General features: G+C 33.0%; 3 protein-coding genes across 14 annotated transcripts; 1 reads left to right on the top strand and 2 right to left on the bottom strand.

Moving 5' to 3' along the window:
• Positions 1 to 462: 462 nt before the first annotated feature.
• On the bottom strand, positions 463 to 2,146 carry LOC6581179 (protein CLP1 homolog). Its single transcript, XM_002006888.4, has 4 exons — positions 1,999 to 2,146; positions 1,385 to 1,937; positions 820 to 1,327; positions 463 to 757 (listed from the first exon to the last, which is right to left on the bottom strand). The coding sequence occupies exons 1-4, from the start codon at positions 2,095 to 2,097 to the stop codon at positions 640 to 642; spliced, it is 1,278 nt and encodes a 425-aa protein (XP_002006924.1). The 5' UTR covers positions 2,098 to 2,146; the 3' UTR covers positions 463 to 639.
• A 110-nt stretch (positions 2,147 to 2,256) lies between these two features.
• Positions 2,257 to 3,215, top strand: LOC6581178 (histone H3-like centromeric protein cid). The gene has a single exon (XM_002006887.4). It carries the CDS (start codon positions 2,392 to 2,394, stop codon positions 3,013 to 3,015), a length of 624 nt encoding a protein of 207 aa, XP_002006923.1. The 5' UTR covers positions 2,257 to 2,391; the 3' UTR covers positions 3,016 to 3,215.
• LOC6581177 (choline/ethanolaminephosphotransferase 1) lies at positions 3,146 to 11,341 on the bottom strand. 12 transcript variants are annotated; one of them, XM_044011331.1, is made up of 8 exons: positions 10,577 to 11,331; positions 9,021 to 9,261; positions 8,795 to 8,953; positions 7,951 to 8,082; positions 6,617 to 6,748; positions 5,306 to 5,437; positions 4,223 to 4,381; positions 3,146 to 4,158 (listed from the first exon to the last, which is right to left on the bottom strand). In XM_044011331.1, the coding sequence occupies exons 1-8, from the start codon at positions 10,795 to 10,797 to the stop codon at positions 3,835 to 3,837; spliced, it is 1,500 nt and encodes a 499-aa protein (XP_043867266.1). In that variant the 5' UTR covers positions 10,798 to 11,331; the 3' UTR covers positions 3,146 to 3,834. The 12 variants fall into 12 exon arrangements, 11 of the variants coding, with proteins under 11 accessions (XP_043867266.1, XP_043867270.1, XP_043867267.1 ...); XM_044011335.1 differs by lacking the exon at positions 7,951 to 8,082 and having other exon boundaries at positions 10,577 to 11,327; XM_044011332.1 differs by lacking the exon at positions 5,306 to 5,437 and having other exon boundaries at positions 10,577 to 11,326.
• Positions 11,342 to 12,334: the final 993 nt, after the last annotated feature.

Raw genomic sequence — 12,334 nt, 5'->3', positions numbered from 1 at the left:
CAATTTCACATGGTGGCCTTTTCATATCAAAGATTTTAAAAGTCTTTAAATATAGAATGGGTAATCAAAGTATTTCTCGGTTTTGATTTACAAATTATTTTCAGTATTTTACCTAAGATAGTATTTCGCAAAACTTAAATATGGTGAGTGGCTTTGGATTTTATGTAATAGAATAGCTAGAAACAATGAAACTATATTGGCCAACTAGTGATTGGCCATAGTTTAAAGAGCATGAAATGCAATTTTTTTCAATAGCTAAGTAAATCAATTTAAAATTTCCCGCTACTTGTTGGGAGCACTGAAAATAACCGGCTCATATAATTAAAATTGGCGATCTGAATATCGATTACACATCCAGATATACGTAATTGTGAGTGTCTAATTGCGTTTTCACTTAACATATTTTTTTAACGTAATTATTATACATGTCTACATTTATGAAAATAAATAAAAAAGAGATTATTTTCATTCAATTAAATATTTTTTTTTTTTTTTAATTTGATTGTTTTTGTTTTGCAATAACATCTATGTATGTACCGTTTGAAAATTTTCCAGAATTGGTTTAAAATTCCAATCTATTTTAGACATCCAACAAAATACATTTAAATTAAAAGCTACATTTGTGAATTAATCCATACGTTAGGCATGATTGTCCATAAACTGTAATTCAGACCACAATAACAATGCATTCGGCGGCAAAGGACGTGGCTGTGGAGAGAGCAGCATTACAGATTGACGCTCCATGTCCACCTCAGTACTTTAACGAGAGGAGTACAAATATATAGCGATGTACTAATAAAATAATATAAATTAACTTACACGCAACAAAACCCAGCAACATTAGTGCCAATGACATTTTCATCCGTAGACTCTGCAAAGCTTAGCGTGAGAATGTGATGTAGTAGAGATGACGTCGGTGTAACCGCTACAACTTTTTTTTTGTTATCTTCCGCTTTCATACCAATGGGCATACAGGAATCAGGCAATGGGGGAGCGCCAATTTTGTAAAGACGCAGATCTTGAAATTTGACTTCGAACGAAAATGGATAAAAAGGCGTACGCATATTGCCATAGAAATATTCCTTTATACGTTGCTCGCGCGATTCATGCCGTAATTCTTTAGTGCGCTCTACCACGCCGCCACTTTTTGGCAAGAGGACAACATGAACGTTGCTCGGTACATCCCGCAACAGGTCATTGTATAAACGCTCCTGGTCTAATACAAAAATCGCACGAGCGCGATAAGCTCGGGCTGCATGCAGCAAGTGCTTATAGCCGTAGCCCTTAACCCAACCACACGTGTTGACAATGATGCCTGAGCTTTTGGCTGCAACAAAATTACATTAGGCGTAAAGCAATTGAAGTAATATTTTATATGGTATACTTCGTTTGTTGGCGTCTAACGATTGCAGTGTTACTTCCGCCATTTTCGATACTACAGCGTTGTAGAGCACGCTGTTGCCACTAGGAGATTTGTGACCAAAGTGGTAAACTAAAGGCGCTGTTTTCGCAAATCCTTCTTCAACGCTGGCTGGCCGTTCAATGAGAATAGTGGCTATATTGCCAGGGATTGAAATGGCACCTTGGCCCACATCGAGATCTGCATAAAGCGGTCTTCGGCCTACTCGTACAGCATAGTTCAACAGAATGCGACAGAGGGTACTCTTGCCCACGTCCATGGGCCCTACTACTAGAATAACTGGGCCCCGTTTATCGTGTTCTTCGGCATCGGTACGAAATTGCTCCAATGCTGCATGACAGTTTATATATTGTATCATTGGTGTCTCTTTAGAAATATAACAGACATCCATTTTGCCCGTTACTTGCAGCACGCAGCCTTGGTAGGTAAATATAGCCACTTTTGCTCCTATTCCGAATTCATATTTCTTTTTCTTTACTAATTCGGTGCCAAAGAGTTCTGCAAACCCAGAGATGAGCTGAAGTACGATTTATAAATGTATTATAGATTCAGAGACAACAAATTAATATACACAATACCGTCACGAACACTTTGGCATCCTTTTGCTCGATTTCGAATCGCAGCTCAGAGTCTGCATCCAATATATATTCTTTGCCATTATTATTATCTTCTGACATCTCTACTTTGAAGCTTGATAGCAAAACAATGCCAGTGTGACTGTTTGGTAAGATACTAAAAAATACAAATTTAAAAAAGAAATACTAAAAATACTACATTCAAACGGTTGTATTTAAAACTTGTGCAGTGGTATATAAATATGTAATTTCGTTTTGCATCCCTTACATACACAGCGATGCTTTGGAAAAACGCGGCAATTTAGTTTGTTTTTTTTTGCGGCGTTTCAGATTTTATGCTAAGCTCATTTATTGAAGCTATAATCAACGACAAACATAATTATAAATAAAAAAAAGATGATTCATTCAGATACCATTCCTGACGAGGAAAGTGCATTCCAAACGCCGGAGCACGAGAACGAGACCGACTATGGATTAGAATTTACCACTAGTCGTTTGGCAGAATTAAACGCATTTCCTCGAAGATGTTCAACGCTGCGCAAGAACTCTTCACGAAACCGTGCTCAAAAGATCACAATAGATAATGACAGCAGCGATGAAGAAAACTTATCACCGATAGCAACTCCTAGTAGGCAACGCCAACAAGCATTAGTATCCAGCAAACATAAGCCAAAGCAGCCGCCAGCAACCGCAAAGCCGCCGAGACGCAAAAAAAATGTTCCAGAGCATCGTTTGAAAAAACTACACCGTGAAATTGAATGTTTACAAAAGCACCAGGGATTTTTGATACCCCGATTAGCGTTTTCACGCCTGTTGCGTGAAATTCTGATACAACATTCAAAAATTCCATTCAAAATAACCACGGGCGCCCTGGAGGCTGTGCAGACCGCAACCGAGATGTACTTAACGCAGCGCTTTCAAGATGCTTACTTGCTAACGCAATATCGCAGTCGGGTCACTTTAGAGGTTCGCGACATGGCACTAGTCGCATATTTCTGCAAAACCTACGGCAATCTCTGAAGCAACTTTTAGAACGATGTGTACATACTACATACATATGAATTGATTTTTTATTTGCAAACGTTTATCGATAAGTATTGAAATTCATGTAATTTGTGTAGTGGTTTGTGAAATAATAACCGTTTATGAATTCCAATAGTTTCTATTGCTCAAGATTTATTTCTTTATTTGAATACAACATAAATTTTGTTAAATCAAAACCGAATGCATTTTTAATTCAGTGACCACTTAGAATGATTATTGGCTTACTACACAAATTAATATAATATACTTCAGTACTAATATCTTAATATATATAGTACATACATTATAGAATGGTATATTCTTTCAGTGAGTAAGAAATAAAGCACTAATTTCCTATACGAATTTAAATAATAATATAACAGAAATATGATTCAGTATCAGACGATTGCCCAATTAAATCAAAGAAAATCATCATTTAATGAAGGAATTCCAAAAACTAATCGCTTTGACTTAACAGTTAATTGAGCTTAAAGCACGCCATTCATTTTTCCACTAAAAACTGCAGGATATTTTAGTTTTTACAATTTACATAACTATATAAAATATATTTATACACCAAATATATATGTATATATATATATATATATATATATATATATATGGTTAGATCTGCCTCCAGTTTATCTTTTATCTTTTTGGTTACAACATTTATAAATTAATTATACTATTATTTGCTGAATTAACATTCCGACGGTAAATTTTGTTTGGTTAAGCTTAAAACTGTTTAAACTTCCTTTAACACCGAAAATATTTGAAACTTTCTTAGGAATTTTAATGAATGGATGCAGCATACAGTTAGTGTAGTTTGTTTTTAGACTTTCGGTGTGATGTGCTACCATTCTTATCCACTCCGAAATTTATCTGGCTGCCCACCGACGAGGTGCTCGAGACCTTGGCGCTATACGGTATTCTAAACAGGTCGATCCGTAGATGCTGGCAAATCTCTAAACAAACCTGCGCACAGTAACGTAGTAAATCCTGAGTGCCCCAGGCTAGCGTAAACCAAAGCAACCAAATCTCTGGCACAATACAATTAAAGTACTGATTGAGGAACAATAATGCTGGGCCCAGTAATGACCAGTCCAAATACTCCATCTCAGCTTTCGTCATGTGGGCAATCTGCGTTGCAAAACAAGTAATATTAATAGATTTCAAATATATTCGTAGCTGTACAAAAACTTACCACTAGTTTATTCGTAATTTTTGCCGCTACCATGCCAAAGGCCAGAATAAAAACAGAAGCGTGCTCCGTAAAAATATTATCCGGGGACTTTTGGGCAATCATGAGCGCCGGTAGGACCACTAGAGTAAGTGGTATACTAGGCGATAGTACACTGGTACCCTTTATATAGTTGGGATTGGTATGTTAGTATACATTTTTTTTATTGCAAAAAGAAAAAAATGTGCTACATTGTTTTTGTTGAGTAGACTTGCAAATTGTTGCACATTTTGCAAATCTACAGCAAACACGTTAACTATTAACAAAATTTATTTTTGTTGGCTCTTATGTGACATTTATTTTTGAAGGTAACAGTAAGTTGCAGTGTCTAGCGCTAATTAGTGGATGAGTTAGTGAGTGGTGACTGGTGAGTGGTTGAGTCATATGCCGTGTAAACCAAGCCAGATACACAAGAAAGCACAATTGAAGTCATCCAATACCAAATGACTTAACCAGGAATGGTAACAAATAAACATGAATGGGACGTGCATCAGCAGAAACCACAATTACAAAAAGTAACTTAAATAAAACTTAGATAGCTTCGAATTACCGAAGAGGAGAACCCTTACAGTCTTATACAAATTAACTGAACAACAAATTCATATATATATATATATATATATATATAATAATATATAATATATATATATATATAATATATATATATATATATATAATATCGCAAAAAAAAATAAAAATGTAAATATATATATATATATATATATATATATATATATATATTTACATTTTTATTTTTTTTTTTGCGATATTATTGTTTAAAATTTTGAACCATTTGGCAGGATATCATCAGGCATAGAAACAATGTACAATACATCACTTGACCCGAAATAGAGACAGACTTACAGATCTTTATAATTGGTTGAAAGTGTTGTCGTATAAGGGTATAAATAACTAATTAGCCACACCAAATCTATTTGAAAGTAATGAACAATACTTCATCCTAAAATAAAATCATCTACTTGTCTAGCAATCAAGCTAATTAGAATGCCTTCGGTATTTGTGCTATACGAATATATTAAATCTTACTGCAACGGATGATCCATTCTTTCCACAGCCTTCGTTCAAAATTGATTTCGAGTAACGTAATGCTAAACTCAAGTCAATTCCACTGGCCATATAGAACGGCAAGCAGCGTGTTTCACACTCGAGATAAGGCATCTGATTAAATTGATAAATTTTTTAAATCGTTGTCAATATTTTTGAAAGTTAAAAAAAAAAAAAAAAAAAAAATATTTAGGATAGAAAATCATATAAATTGATAACAACTTCAACAGATATTCAACAAACCGCTTAATATAAAAATGAAAATTTTAGAAAAAAAAATTAATTTGTAGTCTAAGATTTTAATAAAATAATCGCTGCCTGAATAACTTGAAATACTAATTAAGCGATCTATTAAGTTAATTTCAATTAAAGCTAACAATTAATCCTAGGAGTGCATGTCTAAAATATATTCTAGTACATATTACATTTTTTATATAAAAAAAATAGGCTTAATTATACCCTTAACCCATTTTCAATGGGAAATCAGGGTATAATGTAAAGTATGTAACAGGCAGAACGCGTGGCAGACCCATAATGTATATATATTCTTGATCAGCGCGACGAGATTCGTCGATTTAGTCTTGTCCGTCTGTCTGTCCGACCGTCCGTCCGTATGTATGAACGTGTCGATCTCAGAAGATATAAGAGCTATAGAGACTTGAAAATTTATTATTATTATTGATTTTATTTATAACAGCCCTGCCTGCATAAACACTCTGTACGGTATAGAAGACTCTTCCCTTCTTTCGGGATGCCCGTCTTATAAAAGTGAAAAACTATTCAATCAACAGCATTAAAGAACGCCTAAAATCGACGAGCATTGATCACAAGACTTTTTGGCGACGCGCACCATCTCTACCCACACCACCACTGCTTGCTCGGCTTGAATGACATTGGGTAATTGGGTAAGAGAGCGATCCAATCTGTTAAGAGACTGGTCTTCAGACAGTTATGGTTCCTACTTTAATTATTCGAATGAATATGATAATATTAACAATAGGGTTTGCGGCCTCAGCTAATTTCGATTTCCAGTTGGACATATACAATTCCAGAAACAGAGTAACCTTTTTCAATGGGTTCAGCATATGCAAGTAAATTAATAATATATGCAATTGGATTAGGTGTTAAAGCCAAGTGTCCGTGTGTTGATGTTAAAGAACTATTTTTAATTTAATAATTAATCTAATAATTAGATTTAATCCAATACATTTTTTAGTTTGCATGATTTAGTGTTTTAGTAAAGACATATAGGGGTTTGAAACGTTTGTACTTTCAATGGAAAACAATGCTTACAGCAACTGATGAGCCGTTTTTGCCACTGCCGCCTTCAATAAACATTTTTTGAAAATTGATTATATTCAAGGTATAACCGAAAGTGATAAATACTAATATGGTATAATTCCACGAAACTCCCAAGATAGGAATCTATTGTAGATGGAAATAAAAATCACAGAACGAAACATATAAACAATAATAACCACATTAAACAAAACAAAACAAATTAGAATATTTTTACAATTGATTTCTAATTTATAGATATTAGCCGCCCAACTATTAAATCATAGGTTGAGCTAAAAAAATATGTACTGTTGTATTAAAAAAAAAAAAAAAGCTTTAATTTCAGTCACAGATTTACGGTAAATGACACAATAACTGACAAATATAACATCTAGCATAATGCAGCAAGGCGACAATTTTTTTTTAGCTCTAAATAGAAATTAATAGTCACATTAAATTTCTACAGATATTTGACCAATTCAACATTAAGCTATTAAAAATAAAATACGTAATTTTGGATTACAATAAAACTGAAACTAAAACCAGTAGCCCATAATATGAAGACATACAGTCACATACATATAGAGAATAATAATACTTAAACAATGCCTACGAAACAAAATACGAAACAAAATATAATGTAGTCTATATTATAATAACATCCTATATAATTATAGTTTAGGCAGTCAACAGAATTCAAGCATGCCAAGGTAAGACATAATCAATATTAGGTATTTCAGTATGATTTAACGCACGCACAAGGCGAGTAGAAATAGCAGAAATAGAAGTATAATTTTTAATATTAAAATAGTAAATAAGTAGGGGCAAGCAATAGGAGTTATCAGAAAGAGAATGAAAACAAGAACCCACTCCACGCTTCCACGAAACGCCCGGAATGTAAATTTTATTTTGATTTCTATCCGTTTTCAAATTATAAGCCAAAATAATTTTTGTTGTATGTGCTGTGTCTTTTGTGTTTGCTATCAGCCGAGGACAACGTACACAAATTTCTGGGGCTTTACTGTAAAATAATTTTCTTCTCGATTATAAGGCTTTATTGCATTTGGAGTTTTTTATACAATTTACAGGCTAAGAAGCAAACCAATTTATTTTGCACTAATAAGGAAGCTCGCCGACAAGATTATTTCTATCTATATATAAAACTTTTCCAAACACTGTGCTGAACATACGAATGATTATGATTATTCTATTTCAGCTCAATATATTTATGATCAAAATAAAGCCCGGAAAATTTGTTACAAGTCACTTAGTGAGCTGTGCTCTTAGCGGCTGTCTGATATATCCTTAAATGTATAGTATTCGATTGTTTAAGAGTGTTTTAAACTTACAGCAACTGTGGAGCCGTTTTTGCCAACACCGCCGGCGACAACGATGGAAAATACATATGTTAAGGATATTACACCACACACAATGGTCGTTATAGCCGGACCATACCAAAGCTCAATCTTGCCAAAGCCAACCTATATATATATATATATATATATATATATATATATATATAAATATATATATAGATATATATATATATTTTTTTTACGATTGATCGTAAGTGTATATAAAATATTTGTTGTTTTTAGAAGATTAGACATTTTGTGTTGTATTGTTGTGGCAGTGGAACACATTTGTTTATAACATAAAAGTAAAAGGTATTAAGACTGTTTATACTTTATGTATCTATGATTTAAAAGTGATTAAAAATATAATTTAGGTTAAGTTATAGTTGCATTTAGCTTCGTTAATTTAGTGTATTTCATTTTAGTGTTTCAATTTAAATAATGTCGTTACTTAACAAAGTACAGGAATGCTACTACTTAACGAACTCAGATAGCAAATGTCAGGCCAAGAAATAAGCTCAATAAATCGAAGCCAAGCGCACACAACTTAAAAAGAATATCGGCAATACATCTTAAATTAAACATGTATATAATATTCATTTAATATTGGATAAAGTATATTATAACAAAAAAGGAATTAAAGAAACGCAATATCGTCCAACACTAATAACTCACAAACATAATTATAACTTCACAGAGAGACTCGCGTCTTTCTCTAATTTAATATAATATACACTATATAGATGCTAGAGCTCTATTAGATATCTGCTGAAAATGCTGAGTCTTAACAAAATATATATTATTTATGTATAAATGTAATCCACCCAAAATGACTTACCTTGGTCAACCAAATCTCCGGCCCTAAAATAGCGGAAACTAAGTGTATGGCAATAATCGAAAATTGTGCTTCAGTCACGTCGATGCGTCCAAATCGCATCGTTCCAGACACATAAGTTTGCCAGTGGGCACAATAGAATAATGCTATCGCACAGAAGCACTGAAAGCAACAAACAACGAATGTTAAAGTTTACTAACTTGTTATTTAAAGGAAAGTTCATCAATACCTGGAAAAACAGCCAGTTCGGGTAGTGGCCTAGTTGGCAGGATATACACGCCGAAAGAGCCACAAATATAGTTGATATGGAGTCACAGCCATGATCAAAGAGCTCACCTAGCGGTGACGAAGTGTTGGTGCGCCGCGCCTGTTTGCCGTCTATAGAGTCTAAACTCTGATAGACAAAGAGCCCAAGAGCACAGAGAAAGCATGTCCAACGTGGTGGCGGCTCGACTCCGTTCGGACTGTAGCTGCAATTCAGTAGAAAATTTTGTTGATACATCCACAATAAATAATTACAACATCCGAGATTTGCAGCCTAATCTAATTAATTGTGAGGGTCGAATAAATTCAATGCAATGAATGTGGACCATTTGCCCGCTTTTGTCGACGTCAGTAAAAGAATCAAGCTTGTGTTTCAGTGTCATTAAGCTTCAGAGTAATTCACTGCCATCATCAGTTAGCTGATAAAGAAGTTTTGTGCTTGCCCTCGTATGCTTACCGTCTTACCTAAAAGACCATTTTACTAAAATAATACCAGAGCTGAGAACGTGAAGACCCAATGTCAAGTAAACAGTACTAAATAAACTAGTTAGTTAGTTATTCAAGTAGAATTTGACCAATTGATTGAGAAATGATAGCATAGAGTGAATGTTAACTTAAAGACTCAATTGCCGCCTTTTTATTATAAATAACAACACGTGCACTAGGGTACATTTTTAGTAAATCAATTGTTATTCTTAACATTGCTCGAACTAAAAATGTTTTAATTCAAAAGTCATTTTAAGCTCACCAAATTTGTTCATTATATTAAATGGTGATAGATTTTTATATTTTTTCTACCAAAAGGGAATAAATTTGAAATGCAAATTTTAATTTAATTCAATCAAAGCAATCATCGATCAAGCAACAGAGAGCATTGCAAATGTACTTGAATGTAATTTATTCATAGGGTTAATTAAATTGATCCCATAGAAAGTCTGACGGTACATGAGCAAAAAGCCGAATTATCAACGTAAAAATATCTGCTCACTGATTAGTGCACTGATTTTTTGTGTTCTCTTATCATGAATGTATTAAATTAACCTAATTTAACAAAACAAAATGACCGATCATTTTAAAATAAGTTTCAGCTGCAAACGGTAACGTAAGCGATATATTTCGTATCTAATCATAGTCGCCATTTTCCTGAGACCCACCCACCTACGAAAGTTATGGCATGATCATATCTGAATTCCCCTGCATTATGAAATGATTTGTTTGCAACACATAACATACAGCTTACAACCTACCTATTAAATCTATAATATCAAGTTGTAATCGAGAATTTGAGATCGATCAGCGTAAGATGAACATAATATTGTTAAAGAATACCATAGGAAAACAATAGTTTATTTAATTCCACGAATGGGAAAACACGCCACCCATAAACCACGCAATGAGTTTGAAAAATTAATCTATATGTAGGAACAAAAATACGCACAGTATGTATTATATACACATGTATATAGTCTATATATGCATACAGTTCTTTAATCAATAAAAAGATTTAAAAGAAGCACTCACCAAATTAATATCAGCGTTGTCACAATGTTGAGTATTAGACCGACGATTGTTATGAGATTGGGCGCTAGCCAAAGTGGCGTTTGGGCGACCAACCAATTCCACCACGGTTGGAGCAATGGATCTAGCAAACTTGCGCTGAAGCATGAGTATTTATGTTCGCTAAGCTTGCGCAGTTGTTGAGGACTTAGAATGCGTTGTTCCTTATAGGCAAGTAGCGGCATTATTTAGTAAGCGGGTGACAAAGGTTAAACCAAGAAAAAATGTTTTGGACAGCTTGACTGTATGACAAAGCGCGTAAATGATCGATATTGCACTTTCATCTACACACAACACACGCACCACACGCCTTTCTTTAACTGGCCTTTGCAATTTTCACTCGCTTGCATACACATGTACATGTACTAAGTCTCTAAAGCGCTTGTGTGTGCGGCATGTAAAAATTTTTGTGTCACATTAACAATTCTTAAGAGCTTTTGGAAATTAAACTTATTTTTCACAAAAACACCAAACTTAGCATCAGCTTTTATGTTAGATTAAAAAATGTACGTAACTTAATACGTGTATGATTTGCTAAAATATATTTTTGTCCAATAATTATTTTTTATTCCATACGCGTTACATATCGCCTGACATGCCTTTCGTCGTCGCTACGAATGCAATGTGACCGTTCACTCATACATTAAATCTACTAAACTTCCCTTAACAAAAAATGAGGGAAACTTTTTAATTTATATCGATTAAAAATTTGTTTACAACTGAATGAAATAATTTATTGACAAGAAACAGAAATGTGTTGACAAAGTATAGGTGCTAGAACATTTTAAAGTAAAATTATATCGATTATAATTTATCGATTCTTGGCGATGGGGAAGATTCACACGCTTACAGTTATTTTAAAATCAAGAAAAATGCCTTTATATATGCAATAGGTAATTTCTTATTTTATAGGATAAATCATTATGTACTAAATTTTTCTTTTCTCAAACTCAATTCTCATTTGTAATTATTAGAATCTAACTTTTTATATTTGTTTCCAATTTTATTTTACTCCCAAAACTTACTTGTATAGTAAAACATGTTTTACTGTTAGTGGTCCATTAAATTGTGCATACATAACTACAAAAATCAAATAAGTCGAACAAATTTAATGAGGAAACATTGTTTTTTGTTTAATTTTCGTTTATGTTAGCAAATATATATAAAAATATTAATTTACTTCCTTCGGTGTAATTACTGATATTGGCAACTTCATTTTTATTATTGTTATGCATACATTAATTATAAATTGGTGCGGAAAATTGGTAAAACGTTAAGACAACATAAAATGTGTGGGCAAAATAAAAATAATATTAAATAGCAAAAGTTTACGAGGCATTTCAATTAATAATTTTCGACTGATCAAAGGCTAATTAATAAATTTAAAGCACAATAAAATCGTACATGACTAAATGAAAAAGTAAATTTTACACAATTATTTAAAGACGATTCAAAAAGCACGTAAATAGTGAAACTGAGGAAAAATTTATACTAAATATCGATTGTTTAATTATTATTATAGTATATTATATATTAAAGTTTATTATGATAATCGTTTTAAATGTCCTCGCTATGAGACATTTAGGCAAAATTGTTGTCATACTTTATTTTAATTTATTTTTTTTTAATATGTGGTAGTTTTCTTGATTTTTATTGGTAAGTTGTTATATATAATTATTATAAATTGATATCTTTCTCACTCGCACACGCGTACAGAAAATA

Source organism: Drosophila mojavensis, unplaced genomic scaffold, assembly GCF_018153725.1.
Source record: "Drosophila mojavensis isolate 15081-1352.22 unplaced genomic scaffold, ASM1815372v1 contig_82, whole genome shotgun sequence".
Classification (NCBI taxonomy): Eukaryota; Metazoa; Arthropoda; class Insecta; order Diptera; family Drosophilidae; genus Drosophila; species Drosophila mojavensis.
The sequence above is the reverse complement of the archived record's forward strand: the minus strand, read 5'-3'. Positions and strand labels throughout refer to the sequence as shown.